This window comes from Saccopteryx leptura, chromosome 13 (assembly GCF_036850995.1).
Source record: "Saccopteryx leptura isolate mSacLep1 chromosome 13, mSacLep1_pri_phased_curated, whole genome shotgun sequence".
In the NCBI taxonomy this organism is placed as follows: Eukaryota; Metazoa; Chordata; class Mammalia; order Chiroptera; family Emballonuridae; genus Saccopteryx; species Saccopteryx leptura.
Genome location: NC_089515.1, coordinates 57,351,204 through 57,369,802, shown reverse-complemented (window position 1 = coordinate 57,369,802; position 18,599 = coordinate 57,351,204). Strand labels below are relative to the sequence as shown.

General features: G+C 54.8%; 1 protein-coding gene across 3 annotated transcripts in view; it reads right to left on the bottom strand.

Moving 5' to 3' along the window:
- Window positions 1–18,599, bottom strand: part of PCSK6 (proprotein convertase subtilisin/kexin type 6) — a 104,730-nt gene that overhangs the window by 30,672 nt on the left and 55,459 nt on the right. For 2 of the 3 annotated variants that reach the window (XM_066354715.1, XM_066354717.1), the window contains exons 7-13: window positions 17,701–17,873; window positions 13,382–13,594; window positions 9,736–9,836; window positions 7,885–7,988; window positions 6,164–6,281; window positions 2,282–2,470; window positions 408–544 (exon numbers count right to left, since the gene is read on the bottom strand). In XM_066354715.1, the coding sequence (XP_066210812.1) occupies window positions 408–544; window positions 2,282–2,470; window positions 6,164–6,281; window positions 7,885–7,988; window positions 9,736–9,836; window positions 13,382–13,594; window positions 17,701–17,873 (1,035 nt within the window). The remainder of the gene's footprint in view (window positions 1–407; window positions 545–2,281; window positions 2,471–6,163; window positions 6,282–7,884; window positions 7,989–9,735; window positions 9,837–13,381; window positions 13,595–17,700; window positions 17,874–18,599) is intronic. The other variant, XM_066354716.1, reaches the window with a different exon arrangement.

The following is an 18,599-nucleotide window of genomic DNA, read 5'->3' as shown; positions in this document are numbered from 1 at the left end:
TGGAAACATCGTGCTAAGTCACAGAAGGCAGACAGAGACCACAAAGTGTGTGAGTCCATTCACGTAAAATGTCCGGAGGCGGAAAATCCACACAGACATGTCAAAAGCAGACTAGGGGCAGGGAGGGGCTGGAGAACAGGGACTGGCCGCTTCACGGGCATGGTGAGCCCTCCGGAGGGACAAAATGTCTGGAATTAGATGGTGGTGATGGTGATGGTTGCACAACATTGTGAATGTGCTAAAGCCATTTAATTATAGACTTTAAAATAATGAAAATGGTGAAGTTTGTATTATGTGAACTTTACCTTCATAAAAAAAAATTGGCTGGAGACATAGTTAAATAAAAAGTTCTGGAGTTGACAAAAGGGTTGAAATGCGAAAGGGACCACATTTCCAGAGCCTCTGACCTTGTTTCTCTGGACTGCGGACCTGGGACGGCATGTCTTGGATCTCCAAGGTCCATTCCCCCTCAGCCTTTTCTCCCCAGCAGTGCACGGTCATGAACTCCCAGTTGGAAAACCCTTCACTGGAGTGGTCCAGCAACCTGCAATGTGAGACTCGGGGTCAGAACAGGAGGAGCCTGAAGGCCTGGGAGGCAGGGCAGGAGGCCAAGGAGGGCTCTGTGCTCAGCACCTGGAGGACAGCAGGTGTGAGGCCTGGCCCTCCATGAGGCGAAAGTGCAGGGGAGAGGCTGACTGTTTTCGCAAACGCCCTTGTTCAACACTGCTCGAGACAGGGACGCTGTCTGTCATGGTCACCTCCCTCCACCCGGAGAGACCCCAGGTACCCAGATTGGCTGCACACTCACTGGAGGCCACCATGACTCCTGTCCCTGTCCTTTCCACCGCCTTCAGAGGGTGTCTGGTCCCTTCCCATCCAGAGCCCATGTCCCCGGTGCCTGAAGGCACAAAGCAGGAGGAGGCCAGGACCTGACTTCCCCCAGAAGCCCAGCAGCCCCTCTAACACGTGGGCATGTGGAGTGAGTGAGACATCCCCCTTTGTCCAGAGCCAGTTCTACTGTGCTGTTTTCAGACAAAAGAAGGAAAATGTGCGGCTACTCAGACTTGCGGGGGAAGGGCTGTCCCTGCACCTCCAGGGCTCAATGGGCTTCAACAGCTGCATTTGGGGAGATGACAGGACAGGCCTGGTTGTTCCTCAGAGTGGGTGGGAGGCACCCTGGGTGCGTGTGGGCAGGAAGGACCAGGAGCCCCTTCCCCAGTCAGCCTCCCTCGGACCTCCCAGACAGAAGGCCCTTCCTGACTTGGCCTTTAGCCCCGGGCTGTGCTCTCATGTGCAGTTAGAGCAGAGACAGGAAGCAGCTCATGGGCACCTGCTGGCTGCCCCGCCCACGGGTCTGCCCTCCTGAGAAGGAACAGTTCCAGCTTGTCTGCCCTCTCAGTCCCATTTTCTGTCTCTGCATTGGAACAATGCACATAGGGACTCTTTTGTTCATCAGAACTTCAGATGGAAATGTTTTCTATGATGTAGGACTTGGTTTTCAATTTGGGGGTTCTCTGAACATGCAACGTATAAAAATGTTTATCAAGGGGCCCTTCTTCGAAGAAACTGCAAAGGTCAAGGCTGATTTCACACATGATGTGAAACAGAATCCAACACAACAGGGACAGAACAACCCGTCCTTTAAGGGCTGAAGCACTTATAAATGTAAGCTCACTCCTGGTGGAAAAAAATACCCTGGCAAGCAGAAAAGGTTGCCGAATTCAGATGTGAAAGCAAGAGAAGGTAATAGATCCTATAATCACACGATCTGCGGGGGGTGGGGGGTGCAAATCCCGAGACTCAGATGACTGCCAGGCGGCCTCGGGGTGGGTAGGAGGTGCTGGGCGGGGTAGGAGGCAGGAGCAGCACCAGCCAGCACAGGGGCAGTGCCGATCCAGAGAATCTGAGAACACGCTCTCTAAGAATCCCGGGTGCGCGGGCTGGGCCTGCGCAGAATGAGGGAGGTGAGAGGAAAGGAGAGCAGGGTGGGTGGGGGCCCGGCAGGCTCTCAGAGGTCAGGTGGAGGGGGAGGGGGAGCCCTTCCCAGCCTGCGCATGGACATGATGGACATGACCACAGTCAGTCCGAAGAACGCCCCTGAGTGTGACACAGGACCGAGAGGGCATGCCCAGAGCCGAGGAACAGAGACGGAGAAAGTGCAGCCCCGGGTGCCCCGGGAAGGAGCAGGTATCTGTCTTGGCTCGGATGTCCAAGTTGCTCCTGCAGGCCGCTGACCCCACCAACTGCCCGGCCCGGCCCCGCTGGGCCAGCCTGGCCTTACCTCTTTGCCAAGAGCTGGGACCTGGTTCCCGAGGGGGAGACCAGGTGGATCTGGAGGTCTCCTCGCCGCGGGTGGGAGAGGGAGATGCGGGCCACCACGTGCTCCAGGAAGCCCACGCGCTGGTCTGAGTGGTCAGCGCAGGCAGTGGTCAGGGCACTGGTCCGCAGCGTCTGCACCACGGGGATGCTCCTGGTGGGAGAGGCAGTGCTCAGTCACCCACGAGGGCAACAGACTCCAGGAGCGGCTCGGGAGGCCAGGAACCCCCATAGAGCTCAGATGTCCCCACCCAGAACATGGCTGTCACTCTGGGATGGGCTCACAGGAATTAAAGACCAGCGTCTTGTGCAGACTCAGAGCAGACCAGCGGAGCTCATTTCCCCAGCGGTCGGGCTGCGAGGACTTACGGTCCCACTTCCCCATGCTGGGGACGGGCCTTGAAGTCTCGGTCGGTCATGACGCAGCAACTGCCAACCAGACACCGGACACCGGACACTGGTCTCAGAATGTATAAGGACTGACCCATTTAATCCAGAGAGGTCAAGGGTCATGCCCAAGGCCACACAGTTACTGGGAAGCAGAACTAGGATTTAAGGCTCCAGAGTCTGGGCCTCACTTCCCACAGTTGCTCATGTGGGCCCACACCTGTGTTCAAAACACCAGGAGAGAGGAGACGGACAGGCAGCTCAGGGCCAGGACTGGTCTCTTATACTAGAAGCCATGGTGACCAGACAGACTCACAGAGGACGAACAGAAGCTGGTCTGTCCCCAGCTGTCCACATGCAGATGGCTCCCCTTCCTCTCCTGCCCACCGATGGGAATGGTCAGTTTCACCACCTGGGATGGGCTCGGAGGACAAGCCCTCAGCCCCCGGCAGTCACAAGGCAGCTCCACCAGGATGTGTTCAGCACGCTCCCCAGAAGAAGCAGAGACCCGCCCCAAGTGCTGCTCCCATCCGAGCGGCTGGCCCCAAGGACTTGGAATCTGAAGAAACGTCCTCTGGCCGCTCAGTAGCACATTTTGTTCGACTTCCCTCTCAGGAGGGGAGTGGGGGGCTGAGGTTCCGTGTCCCCCAGGAATTACATCGTTTGGCTCGACAGGACCTGACTCATAAGAAACACTCAAAACAGTTACAAACAGTGATGTAATTCCCTCGGAGACTGTAAATATTTGAAAACATGATTTGTATGCATCATAAATTGAATTAGGCTGACTTCTTTCACTGCCTGCTCCCAAATTTCACTGTCTGCTTTACCAGTCAGCAGGTCCCCGCTGCAGCAGATGCAGAGCAGGACAGAAAGTTCTGGAGGGTTCCAGTCCTGCGGGGCCACAGAGGTCCGTAGGCAACTTCTCCCCACCCCTGCACTAAGAAGGTAACGTGAGGGGTTGTTGTGGGGAGGGGACTCCTTCCGGCAGTCTCACTAAGCGTGTGTGCGTCTCAGGAATAACCCGACACTTTCAAATACCTGACACATTTCAGGGCCCAAGAGCAAGAGCCAGGCCAGGGCTGGAAACCCTCTCCACTCCACTGGTCTGTCTGCCGAGCTGGGAAGTTACCAGTGTCTATGGATCCAGAATTGAAAACATTTGAAAAAGCAAAGCTACATTGTTGCTGACATGTAGTAAGGGATTAGCTCTACTGTAGTTAGAGCTACCACCAAACAGGAACACGCACAGACTCTCTTCCTTGCCCTTATTCCCTAAACAAGATTGTGTTTTTTCCCTCGCCATCAGTTTGAACCTTAGAGTTGAAAGCAGACTTCCTCAACACTTACATTGTATCAGATTATAAGTAACCCAGAGATGATGAACTGAAGGGTGTGGGCAGGTTATCTGCAAACATGCCACTTGACATGGAGGGGCTCAGGCACCTGTGGATTTGATGTCCAGGGAAGGGGGTCCTGGGACCAACCCTCCCCCATAGATGCTGAGGGACTACACTTTTCACCCCCCACCCCGCTTGAAGACCTCGCCAGCAAAGCAAGACTGAGGCTTGTCTGCTGGCCGACCAGCCTGCCAGGACATGGAGGGACAGCCCTGGAGAAGTCCTCACAGTCAGCAGCATGATGGACATGCAGCACCTCAAGAGACGCTCTCAGGGCTACTCACCCAGCATGGGCTTCTGGATCTCTGCTGCATCCCTGGTGTCAGCCAGAAACACTTTTCTCAACATGTTCTAGCAAAAGGTCCCACTATGAGGGGGAGACGCTCCTAAGGTAGAGGTCGTCTCAAAGACAAGGCCTAGGTGGCCCTGGCCGGTTGGCTCAGTGGTAGAGTGTTGGCCTGGCGTGTAGAAGTCCTGGTTTCGATTCTAGGCCAGGGCACACAGGAGAAGCGCCCATCTGCTTCTCCATCCTTTCCCCTCTCCTTCCTCTCTGTCTCTCTGTCTCTCTCTTCCCCTCCCACAGCCAAGGCTCCACTGGAGCAAAGTGGGCCGGGGCACTGAGGACGGCTCCATGGCCTCTGCCTCAGGCGCTAGAATGGCTCCAGTTGCAACGGAGCAACACCCCAGATGGGCAGAGCATCGCCCCCTGGTGGGCATGCCGGGTGGATCCAGGGCAAGCACATGAGGGTCCCTGCTTCTAACTTTGGGAGAAAAGAGGGGGGGGACCTGAGTGTGTGGATAAAGCAATGATCAGTATTCCTCTCCTTATGGTTTCTTCTTCCAAACATACTTCCCGAAGATAATAAGTATCTAGTTGTAGCTAGGAAAGAATGCATTCCATCCTTTACAGACACTGGGGACCAGAGAACATCTTCTCCCCACACAGGGTGGCCCCTCCTGATGGAGTGGGGCTCTTGCTCTCCAATTCACTTGATAGTCGATTTTTTTTTGGGGGGGGGGTATTTTTCTGAAGCTGGAAACGGGGAGAGTCAGACAGACTCCCACATGCGCCCGACCGGGATCCACCCGGCAAGCCCACCAGGGGCGACGCTCTGCCCACCAGGGGGCAATGCTCTGCCCCTTCAGGGCGTCGCTCTGTTGCGACCAGAGCCACTCTAGCGCTGAGGCAGAGGCCAAGGAGCCATCCCCAGCGCCCGGACCATCTTTGCTCCAATGGAGCCTCGGCTGCAGGAGGGGAGGAGAGAGACAGAGAGGAAGGAGAGGGGGAGGGGTGGAGAAGCAGATGGGCGCTTCTCCTGTGTGCCCTGGCTGGGAATCGAACCCGGGACTTCTGCACGCCAGGCCGACGCTCTACCGCTGAGCCAACCAGCCAGGGCCTTGACAGTCGATTTTTAAAAATAAAAATTCCAGTAAACAAACATAGCCGACTTAGAACAACTTTACACCAAGAGTGAAGTCAGGCGTGTCCTAACCATGGAGAAAGAAGCAGCCTGGTGCTCACAGCACCTGCTCGAGGCTCGTAAAACATCCCTGTGCTGACACCTTGGCAAGATTATTGGGGGTCCAGATGACAGCAACCCCGAGCTGTGCTGCACTTTGGAAACAACCCCCTCCTGCAGTGGGAAGAGGCACCGGCCATCTCCCCAGTCCATGGCTGAGGGTTTTCAGGGAAGGCAGGACTCGGCAGGGTAACAACAGGAAGGATGCTCATCCTAATTACTCCCACAGGGCAAGACCAATCCCTGGTCAGCTTGGTTATACTGAATATTATGGATGACAATTTCCAGCAAAAGGCTGAGGGACTGACTCTCCATCACAGAGAATTTGCTAGAAAAGGGGAAACCACAGTTGGCAACAAAATCCCCAACACAATCACATTAAGGAAAGACTCCTCCTCCAGTGTCACGACCCTGAGAGTGTGTGTCCCATCAGTGCGCACAGGGATGCAAGTTGGAACACCTGCCCCAAAATACCTCCCAGCGGTGTCAGGGCCAAACCAGCGTGCCTGATAAGCCGCACGGGCTAGCGTTGAGCCTCACCTGGGCCTCTTGTCGGTGACCGCGACACATATGTGCTGGGAGGGGACTGCTGTCCACTTCTTCGCCTCCATGACGAGGGCTTCTGCATCCACCAAGCCAAATCCATACAGATGGCTAACTGGAAAGACAGGGCGTTCAGACCTGGCTCTGCCCCCCACCCCTAGAATGGAGCAACTCCTAGAAGGCCTAACTCCCATTCAGTGCTTGACCCCTGCAGAGGGCACTGGTCATGGCCTCCACGGTCCTGGGACCCACCACCTGTGTCACTCAAGGGCTGAAAGGACCCAGACGTCTCCCGAGAGCCCCAGGCAGCAGGACACGCCATCTGAGGATTGTTTCCGAGTGCCCCCTGCTCTGCTCAATCTGAATTTCACTCCTTCCAACCAGCAGTGCAGGACAGGAGATGTGTCCCATTTTGGTGCAAAGTGGAATGCCTAGAACTTTCCTTTGGTGGGATGAGCACAGGCTTCTGTGCCTTAAAGGGACAGGTCAGCCTTGGGACTGCCTGAATCCCACACCACAGGGAGAGACTCTGACACCCTTTAGCCTTTGCTGTTCTCCTCCTCAGCTGAGCTCCAGGGCACGCAGGGACAGTAGCATGGGTGCATACCCCAAGCGCTTGCAAGCGGGCCCGCTTCAGAGTTGAACTTGGCCAATGCTAGGGAGTTTCAAAGTTTCATTTTAATTGGCAAGGTAGAGAACCAGATACAATCTATTTTCCTATTTAATTAGGCCAAAACTGAAATGTAGGTCAGCTCTTGTTACAGCACACCCTGCTACCAACATTCCTGCAAAACAAAGATACATTAGGCCTGATCAATGGCCTCCTTATTAAGAGGAATGTCCCTTGGAACTCGTAGTAACAACGCTTGACCTATATTTCACAGATAGTAGTATCAAGTTTGGTGTTGAAATAGTTGGCTTGAGCTTTAGAAAAGAAAAAAAAAAAAAAGTCCTCCCTAACATGCCATGGCTGAATGTAAATCTTTTCAAGTTTCTCTAGTAAGAAGCCAGTAGCCTAGTCCTATAATTACCTGCTCCAGACACTCCAAATACCTGGGTTTCATGGTCCCTGCATCTGTAACAGGTTGTTGGGGGGGGGGGAACCTCACTGTTCTTCTATGAGTTATTTTTACAATACAGGTGCTTGCGGGACAGAAGTTTTATAGTTACAAAGTAACTTATATAACTATCTCAATGTCTTCATTGTGCAAATATGGATGAAGAAATTGAGGGCTACTTTCAAAATCACAGAGCTACTCAGGGCTAAGAGTGCATGTTGCTTTTAGGGGTTACACAAACAAATATTTTGATCATATTTACAGATTTGTTTTAATGTACATTAGGAAAACTGTAACTACATATCAAACCCATGACTAATGAGATGTAATAAAGTTTCCTTTTACAATATGTTTCATGTAAAAAAAGAAGGTAGTCACTTTAAAGAGAATGGTTAAGTCAGTGCTGATGCTAGTTTTCTCTGCATGAGGAAAAAGGCCTGAAGTTAAAGAACCCGCAGCTAGTGACCTCAGGTCTCTCCCTCAATGAGTTTGAGGCTCCAGGGTACTTTTTCTCAGGTCACAGGTGTGACCCACAGTGAGTGCTGTCTGAGGATTCTCTCTGAGGGCTCACGTCACCCCTCACACTGATCCCTGGAGGTCACTCAGAGGGCCCCCCGGGACCAGCCCTTGCCTACCCGGACGGCGCGCCGGGCTCCGTACCTTTATGACCCGCACCGTTGACTTTCCAGTCACTCGCTTTCAGGTGGGCTGGCCTAGATGTCCTCACCAGCAGGTGCTGGATGTCCCTCCAGGTTAACTGGCTGCTGCAACAACACAAGGACAGATCGCTGCAGTCCACACAGGTCAACATGGGTGGCTGCACCAGTGCACTCAGACCTGGTCACCGGGAGTCAGCCCTGCGCCCAGACATGCAGGACCCACAGGCACCGTATCTGGGGAAGGGACCAGCTCTCCACCTCCTGGTAAAGAATGGTTTCCAGCAAGTGAGCCTGACACAAAACAGCCCTGGTGAGTTACAGTCACAGCCTCACTGTCACTCCCCGAGATGTTAGCCATCTGCTGCCTGTCACCCTCTGGACGAGCTCAAACCACAAGGGGGAAGACAGTTGGAGTTTTGCGGGTCCACCCGCCAAGTTTAATGGGACAGTCTGGCACAAAACCAGGGTTTGTTTTCTATTTAGTTTTGACGAACAAAATTCCTTGCATGTTTCCAATAAGGAATGGAATAAAATATAAAACGATGAATTGTTAAGTATTTGAAAGCAACTTCCACACCAGTAACTAATTATTTAGGATTTTATGCAAAAGCCTCAGGACACAGGAGCTAACACGTTGGCCTGAAAATCGAAAATATTTAGCTGTGCCTTCATTAAAATGGGAGCATGTGTGAGTTCTGCTCTTTTGTCTTGTGCAAGCCGACACGCAAAACAACATAATTACAAGAACTTAAGTAGCTCGGACATGATTTTTGAATCATTTAAAATCTCATCTACAACAAATGACTGCTTCCCATGCTTGGGTTTTGATGTACTGTATCAGCTAACGTCTGCTTCTGACACCGTCACTGCCAACGCCCTTCTTTCTGACCCATCCACACACTGATACCTGGGGATTCTTTATCTGCCTGATGACAGGCGGAGCCTCACCACTGTGCTGTCACATAGGAACCAAAGTTTACGGAGGGCAGGCACCGAGAGCGTGCCTTCGCCATGTGAGTCAGAGGGGGTTGGGGGTGAGAGGCTGGCCCGCTTTGCTCCCCGTGGTCCTACAGAGGTCATCAGAAAAGAGAAGGGGAAGGACCCACTTCAAACCCCTGAGTGATGAGCTTAAAAAGGAAACAAAGTCCTGACCGCTGCTCAGCATGATGATCCCTGAGGACAAGGCAGCGGTCACAGCAGGACAGAGGCCACATGGTCCCCACGTGCGGTTCCAACAGCAAAGTCAGAGACAGAAAATGGGATGACAGTTGTTAGGGCTGGCGGGAGGCAGATGTGGAGTGCTATGGGCTTAACCCCCCCAATTACACGTGGGAGCCCTAACCCCCACCTCAGTACCTCAGAACATGGCTGCATGTGGAGACAGATTTTCAAGGTGGTGATTAAGTGGATCGTTAGCATAGGCCCTCACCCCATCTGACTGGTATCCTCCCACAAGGCTCGGGACACACAAAGAAATCCAGGCGAGCAACAGGCAGAAGCAGCCGTTCGCACCCCAAGAGACAGGCCTCAGTGGAAACTCACCTTGCTAACACCTCCATCTGACACTCCTGCCTCCAGAACTGAGAAGCAGTGTTCTGTGTCTAAGCTCCCCCAGTCTGTGGTGCTCCGCTCTGGGAGCCCGAGCCGATGGAGATGAGGGATGTTGTTTAATGGGGACAGGGATTCAGTGTGGGAGGATGGAACATTCCAGAGCCGGACGGTGGTGGTAGTGACTCAACAGCATGAACATACTTACTGAACTGGTCAAAATGTTAAACTTTATCTCATGTGTATTTTACTACAATAAAAACATAAAAACAAAGGAAAAAGGAGATTGTAGGTGGAAACTTACTTTGCTTCTAGAGCCAGGGCGATGATTCCCGCCACCATGGGGGCCGAGACCGAGGTTCCCGTGTGGCCATCCGTGCAGCGCTGACGCAGATCTGTGGTGACCTGGGGGGAGGGGTGAAGTCAGCTCTCAGGAGAAGCCAGACACTGGACCTGCTGTCCTGGGCACGTGTGGCCGTGGTGCCGTGGGTGGAAAAGGCACTGCTCGGGCACATCTTGGCAACTGTGGTTTCCGCGTGTCTGGTACTCCCTGCTGAACGGCTTTGCTCTCATGTAATAAATGGACCCGCCCTGGGATCAGGCTAATCACAGAGGACAAGGCAGAGGGAAAGTGAGGTGGGTGTTGAGACACAAAGGTGAGACACAGTGAGACAGAGGAGCGCCCCCTGCAGAGTCCCCAGGGCAGAGCACCTGCCGGTGTCCATGGCAACACCCCCAGCCACCACCTGACTTCAGGACAGCTGGGAACATGTAGGGGGCCTGGTGGCCCTGCCCCAGGCTGTCCTCCTTGGATGGCCAACAATGTCCCCAAAGCACTGAGTTCCAACTGTAGCAGCGGATAAGTTGCCTGGACCTCACAAGGCTGGCTGTGGAAACCACAAAGCCGGCCATTTTCTCTAGGAAGGTGAGACTGGCTCTGCTGACCAAGAGGCCAACAGGCTGATTCGGGGTAGGGATTCTGGACCTCACTACCGCACAGCTGGATGTGTACTGTGCCTCTGTCCTGAAATGGAGAGGCAGCCACCATCCAATCAGCACGTGTAGCTTCAGCTGCAGGAGACCGACAGTGCCAGGCGGGGTTCTGTGCCCAGTACTGCCCCTGAGCCTTCAGCACACGGAGTTGAGGCTGCTACCCAGTCTCAAGTCAGGGAGAGCGTCCTGGCTGTCTGGAGGGTCCCAGGCGTGGAAAGAGGCACAAGAGGGACCTGGCCTGTCCCTGCTGGCTGTGAGGAGGGAGCTCGAGACCCACGCCAAGGAACGCGGATGTCTATAAAGCTAACAGTGGCTGCAGTGGACAGCCCACAGGAAACGGAAGCTCAGTCCTACAACCGCGAGGATCCAGATTCTGCCAACAGCCCGAATGCACAGGAAATTAATTCTTCCCTAGCGCCTCCTGAACAGCGCAGCCAGGCTGACCCCCGACTCCAGCCTGGTGGGGCTGAGAACAGAGGCCCAGCTGAGTGCCGCACGTCTGACCTACTGTGTCCTGTCAGCTGTTAGGTTTGGGACAGTGAGTTATGACAGTATTAGGAAACCAGCACCCCCCACCCCCAAGTGCAAGGTCCCTGCAGCCAATGTGCATGGCCCCTGACCGCAAACCTCCCCAGGGACAACACCCAGACCCTCTTCCAGGGGGAACAGCATCCTTCGTGCCATCTCGGCCGGGCCGACCGTCATCAGCAAGGGGACCGGATGCCAGTGTCACACACACAGGAAGAGGTGACAGAAACGCCAGCACAAACGAGCTTCTCCTCCCTCCTGTCAGTCTGGGCTGTGGGGAGGGTGGCTGCGGAGGGGGGCGCAAGTGAGGACGCACATCTCTGACCCCAGGATCCTCATTTGTAAGGGGGTGCCGTGCTCGATACTTCAGGGCTCCTGGGGAAGTCTCAGCTGGCACCTACCTGTGCTCAGTAAATGGGGACCCGTGAGGGACACCGGGGGTGTCTGGCCTGGAGGAGCTCACGGCTGGCTCTCCAGCCTCTGGGAGTGAGCAGAGAGGCCTCCCTGCAGGGCACAGAAACCTGAGCCAACATGCATAGCCCCTCTCCTGAGACCAAACATCATGCACCGTATGCCACTCACATTCAGAGAAAGAACAAAAAAGCCGCAGAGAAAACGGGTAAGAGATAGATGCTCACTTTAGGCATTCCTCCATTTACCCAGGGTCACATCCCTACACCGTGCAGTGGCTCCCTCAGGAGAACGCTGCCTGGCACTCACTACACAGAGAGCACTGGGAAGTTCCCAGAGGACAGAGCCTTGACGTCGCCGTCACAACGACTGTCATTCCCTGGCAAGGTCTCTAAGGGGACTCTGAGCAAAGACGCAGCCCTCGAAGAGCCAGAAAAAGAAACTCCATCCCTGTTATCAGAGGGGTGTGCCAGGACGGCCAGCACAGCCAAGCGTGTTTGCCTCGTGCCCTTCTCCCGGCTGCACCTTCCTGCCCACATGCGCTGCTCAGAGGAGGGGTCTATCTGAGAGGCACTTTATAGCTAAGGCATGCACACATGCAAGCACATGCACACACACATGCACACACATGAGCACATGCACGCACATGTACAGACACGCGCACACAAGCATACAAACGAACACACACGCACATGTACATATGCACATGCACACATGCGTGTGTGCACATGTGCACACGTATGAGCACATGCATATGCACAAGCACATGCGTGCACACAGACACACACACACATGTACACACATGCACATGCAGTCTAGTTAACTAAACAAATAAAGCAGCAAGCCCTGCTCCTGGGACGGGAGGCACTGTCCTCCCAGTGCAAGGCCCGGTCAGAGTGGACGACGGCAGAGTCCCCACCTCACCCCTCCAGCCAGTGGCCCCCCCTCCTCAGGCTTTGGGATGGGCACCCGTTTAATGAGACTCCAGTCAACCCGTGAGCAGACGCGCTCCAGCCCTACACAAACAGGACACCATTCAGAACCTCGGCGGCCTGTCCCAGGGGCGTGTGCTCCAATGGAAAAGAAAAATAACTTAAAATTAATACCTTCGTTAACTGGCCAGGCCGCTGCCAGGCTGGCTCCCGGACGAGCGGGGCTGACCTTTCCGCTGGTGCAGAGCACAGGGAAGAACAGGGGGCCTATGTGCTCTCAGCGAGAAGTGTAAAAATAAACTCGCAGGTCCTCTGAAGACGCGGCTCAGCAGCCGGGGAATGAAAGATGCCAGTGAGCTTTAAAAGCAAGCTGTGCCCGGCCAGCCCCAGGGCCTGGATCTTCAAATGTCTGAGACCCAACTTAACGACTGCTCATCTGAATTCTGCACTAATTTCAAGGTAACAGCCGCCCTCTGACTTCTTTTAAAGGAGGGAAGCGTGACAGAAGGGAGGAAGCACAAACTCGGGCTACATTCCAAATGAAAACAGTCACTTTGTCAAAGACTAATCACACTGATGTTCATCCAGGGAGCGTGGCAGACAGAAGCCACCGCTCAGCTCCCTGTCCAGAAAGAGCCCTTCTGTTAGGGAGGGAATGCCCAGAGGAACACTTGGATTTCTCCACACTTTCACTGCATAACCCAGACTCTCTCTGTCTCCATCCTGCACGTTGAAACTGAACCGGTGGATCCCAAGCGAGGCAAACACAGAATTTGAGACAGCTAAAAGGAGAGTCGTGGTGAGAATGGACCCCATTCTTAAAGGGTATTTTTAGACCTCGAGAGCCAGAGAGGGTTTTAATTGGCACTTTGTGCAAAAATTAGCAAGGCACAGTCTGAGGAAGGCTGCCAAGGGACTGAGGTTTACCCTGAGGCACAACTAGTTCCCTGAAAGGTGACGGTGGGACCTAGGACAGGGGACAAATGAGCCTGGACCCAGCTACTCTTTTTGTTAGGAGGAAGAGGAACTTGCTGCCAGGGCTGAGGGCTCCCCTCCTGAGCTCTCTGCCTTGCCAGAAGCACTCACGATTTTCCGCTCGTAGAAAGCCCCGCTGCTGTAGGTGGTGGCCAGCGTGGACGCGCACTCCTCCAGGTACCACGGCTTATAGCCGTTCTCGGTGGTGCTGCTCACGGAGATGGTGTAGATGCTGTTGGTGTAGCCGTCACAAGAGCAGTAGTCCCCCTCTCTCCCGCCATTCCCGGACGCCCAGACGAAAATGGATCCCAAACCCTGCCGGCCCTGGAGGGGAAGGAAGAAAACCAGGCGTCAGCCTGGCTGCCCGGCCCGGCGGGGTGGGTCTCAGCCTGGCCTGCAGCACTGTCTCCTGAACGTCCCTTCACAGAAAGTATCCAGACCGTGTGAATGGCACTGGGGACATGATTTGATTTTAATAGAGGGCTGTTTTATTTTAACAGAACAGTTTTGACTGTGGAGAGAAACTTAATACTTGAGAATCCCAGGTTATGCTGCAGACAGGACCCAGAAGGATCACTTGGCTCTTCACAGGAAACCACGGGCCCTCACATATGCTGTCCTGCTCCAGAGCTCTGCTCACAATTTCCTTTACAATGTCCTGTAATCACCTACATCCAAAAGAACACACGGTGCCATGAGAAATACTGAGATGAGAGATGATGGCTGAATTTATAATGTTACATTCTCTGGACTGAAAGGCCTGGTCCTGGCCCTGGTCAGTTGGCTCAGTGGTAGAGCATTGGCCTGGTGTGTGGAAGTCCCGGGTTCGACTCCCAATCAGGACACACAGGAGAAGCAACCATCTGCTTCTCCAGCCTTCTCCTTTTCTCTCTCTCTTTCTCTTCCCCTCCCACAGCCATGGCTCATTGGAGCAAGTTGGCCCTGGGCGATGAGGATGGCTCCATGGCCTCTGTACCAGGTGCTAAGAAGAGCTCTGCTGCTGAGCAACAGAGCAATGGCCCCAGATGGGCAGAGCATAGCCCCCTAGTGGATCCCAGTCAGGGGCACATACGGGATGTCTCTCTGCCTCCCCACTTCTCACTTAATAATAATAATAATAAAAAGAAAGGCCTGGTTCTGTGGGGAAGGGGCCAGTTCTCTTCAAACCCAGCTGAAGAAGCATTCTGCCTGGTGAGCAAGCGACACGTGACAAAGGGCTGGGCCATGAACTCTGGGTAGACAGGTGTGGAGTGCCACGGTGGCACACAGTGTCTCCACCAGGCATATGCGTTACGGGGGCTGGGCTGTCACCAGCCATGGCCGGTGGCTTCACTGTGTGTGGGGTCTTTCTTAGGAACGTACACATGGAAGCACATCTTTGAAGGACAGTGGTGGGTCCAGGTGGTTCCTGTCCCACAGGATCAATGAGTTGTGACCAAACCAAGTGGGCATCCCAGCCACAGGCACTGGCTCACGATGAGCTCATCCAAGAACCACTCCGCTCAAGTGGCCGGACCTGCTGGCGGCACAGCCAGTCCCAGAGAGCGCGGCCAACATCCGTCTCCACAGGAAACTGGACCCACGGGGCTGGTAACTCCGGCACCCTTGCCAAAGACCCTCCTGTACAAACACGCAGCAGGAAATTGATACTTATGCCCGACAACTGGCCAATTTAAAGAAAACTGTCAGCAAAATTCTGCAATCCCTTTCTAGTCAACAGGAAGCCCGACAGCTGACGGGAGACGTCCCTCCTGCCCTCAGGGCTCCGGGTCACCCTGGGCTGCTCTGAAGCCCCACGCCACCCCACTCGGTGGAACAAGTGACCACAGCTCCCTCCTATGCCCATCTGTCATGGTCTGACACTTGCTCCAGCCCCATGGAGTCCACAGGAAGGGCCCGCACGCACGCCCAGTCCCGCCACTCAAAGTGCCTCATGCACCCACCCTCCATACCACCAACATGGGCCTGACTGCGTGGCCAGGAAGTGACAGAAAGGCTGCTGGGAGGCACCGAACATCCCACACTCCAGAAAAAGGGCACAGAGCCCCAAGGGCAGGGGTGTTCCTGCGCATCTGACCGCCTGCAGGAAAACATTGACCAGAAGCTCGTTCAGACCAACTAACACCCAAGCGAAAAGGTTTTTAAACCATCAGAGCCTGACTTTACTCCATGACAGTCATCTCTAAGACACTGTCACCCCAGTGTCCACCCCAAACTAGTAATAAAAGGCTACCATTTTGCAAAATGGGCCCCGGCAGCACGGAGAAGGGCCTCACACAGCACCGTTTGTGAGTGTGCACACGAGCCCCCGTGGGTCTGAAATGCTGAGTTTCTAGCGAGCTCCCAGGTACTGCTGGGGCTGCGGCTTCGGGCCTCCCCTCGGCCTGTCAAGAGCCTGACATGCCCAAGGCCACAGGGCCATCCATCTCCCCTTCCGATGACACCTGAGGAGAGAACGCTTTGAGCTTCCTAAAGACCAGCATTAAATAGACCTTTCTGCCAAACGACAGCTCTCGAAGTCTCTCCCGCCACTGAAAACATCGTCTACCTAAAGTGAAGTCAGACTGTGCAGCAAAGGACGACAGGTAACAAATGGACCCTGAGGAGGAACAGAGCGGGGACTGTGCTTCAGGTGAGATCATAGCGTTTCCAGGAGGATTTTTCGTGACAGCTTCAGACAGCTGCAATCTAAGGCCCCCTAGGTGACATATTTTACTTCGGGGCGGCTCAAAGGAAAAAAAAATGACCTCGGTAATTCAAACCCTGTGACAAGAATGATGAAGAACCACGCAGCCCCCTCTGCACTCCTCTCTCGCCTGGCAGCCGTGGGAAGCTGATGTTGCTCAGAATCTTCTCCTACCTCCAGCAAAGTCCTGTCTACACAAACCCAAGTGACTCTGAAGACCCCGGTAACTGTCTACAAACCATCATGACCTCCCCCAGAAATGGGGGGCCCCGACCTGAGATCTCAACTGTTTAAACATCACATCACAGAAATGACGGGTGTGCAGGACCGACACCACTTTCAGGCAGCAAACTCCACCTCCAATTTGCATCTTAAATTAGCACAGTTTTGGGGAGGTGTCACTTGTCACCAGGAGTGAGGTCCAGGTGATGGGGTGGGTGGCGGGGGCCGAGTGTGGGGAAGACGAGACACTCGTACTGACGGGGTTGCCTGGGTCTTTCCACGCCACTTGGCCAGCCCGTGATCAGCAGGCGAAGGACCTGGGGTGAGGCCTCAGCCCAGGAAGGGGGTCGCCAGGTTGGGGACATTCTAAGAGATAAGAACTCAACCCCCATACAAGGAAATTAACAGAAGAGTGACCAAATTCAATACACCCAAAAAAGTAATCACATCATATTATTTAGGGAAAAAAGTCATGAGTGAAGTTTAAAATGACAGGGAGACAGATGCTTCCTTCCATCTGATCCTCTGGTACGATTTGATGCATTATTAGCCATATTTAGTCACAGTGCTTAGATTATAGTATAATAAAAACTTTTTAAAACGTTTAAAACTACGTAAATAATAAAATGAGCCCACCCCTCCCCCATCTCCAGCCTCTGTCTGCCTCCCCAGTAGAAGTCGGGGGTACAAATGCTGCCTGGGGGCGTCTGGACTTCCTACCCACAACCCCAGCCAGCATCACGGGACCACGCCTTAAGCTCTGGGCCTGTTGGGCCACCAGGCCACCTCGATGCTGACCACAGCTCTGTCTGTCTGCTCCAAGAAGCTGTTCTAACGCTGAAATCGCCTCGCCACCCTGATTGTTGCAACTGGGTCATCGCCAGTTCCCCCCTCCCTGCCCCCAGCCCTTCTGACTTACAACAACTCAGAATGGACGCTTACAGAGCCACTGTGGACGGACCTCTGGGCCAGCGGGCCTCTGGGGACAAGTCTGCCAGCTCCCGTGTCCCCTGAGCCTGTCTCTGGGCACCAGACTCAGATGCTTAGTGCTGGTCAGGTTCCACCTCAGAAATCCTGAACGTCTCAGGCTGCATGCCGGCAGGGAGGCAGCAAGTGAGCCCAGCTTCCTGCTGCAGGGGCGCCAGACCAGCACAGGCCCCTCGAGGGCACAGAAAGCTCCGTGCTGGGTGTTTCTGTGGGCAGCGGGCCTAAGGCCACAACACCCTTGCCACCTGCACAGGCCAAACACCAGGCCACCCACCTGCTCACAGCCCTCTGCCGGGCAGCCAGGCCCCAGGGCGCAGAGTCGGGGGGGGGGGGCGGGGGGAGCCGGCTGGCACTGGCCCACACAGCTGCTCTGAGCTCCTCCAGGGTGTCTCCTGCAGACCAGTTCGGTCACGGCAGAGATGGCCTGGTCCCATTTCGGGCCTGCATCACGCTGATTGTTAATTGCTAGTGTTTTTGTGTGTTCTCTTTATGATCCCCGCCCCCAAGAGTCCCCGCAGCCCTGGGTCACTCACACCTTTTTAATGCCTTGCTCGAAGGCCTGCTTGGCCAGCCGGCCGGGCCCGTCCACGGTCTTCCCGTCGTCGTCCGGCCCCCAGCTCGCGCTGTAGATGTCGATGTAGTTGGGTCGGATGCCCAGAGACTTGGCCTCCACCACGTCCGTCACGTCCCCATCCAGCATGCGGATGCCTGAAACACAGAAGGCCGGTGGGCTGGTTCCCGCAGAGATGGCGACCCCAGAGCAGGGACGCAGCCAGAGGCCAGACTGCTGGGCAGTTTGTCCAACATCATTTTGGACAGTTCTCTCTGTTCCGTGAAGGCTGAGGAGAAAGAATTAAATCGACTCCGAGGCCACATGGGTGTGTCCCCAAACACAAGGGCAGCAAGAAAGCAGGCTGTAAGCAGGCCCTCAGCCCCACGGAGCTGCACTTGGGCTTCGAAACATAGACTTCTGGACTAGAACTCGGAGCCATTTCCTACTGGCCTAGCTGCTGAGAATTTGTACTTATTTCTCTTTCAAGAAAAGTTATGGCCCTGGCCGGTTGGCTCAGCGGTAGAGCGTCGGCCTGGCGTGCGGGGGGACCCGGGTTCGATTCCCGGCCAGGGCACACAGGAGAAGCGCCCATTTGCTTCTCCACCCCCCCCTCCTTCCTCTCTGTCTCTCTCTTCCCCTCCTGCAGCCAAGGCTCCATTGGAGCAGAGATGGCCCGGGCGCTGGGGATGGCTCCTTGGCCTCTGCCCCAGGCGCTAGAGTGGCTCTGGTCACGGCAGAGCGACGCCCTGGATGGGCAGAGCATTGACCCCTGGTGGGCAGAGCTTCGCCCCTGGTGGGCGGTGGATCCCGGTCAGGCGCATGCGGGAGTCTGTCTTGACTGTCTCTCCCCGTTTCCAGCTTCAGAAAAATACAAAAAAAAA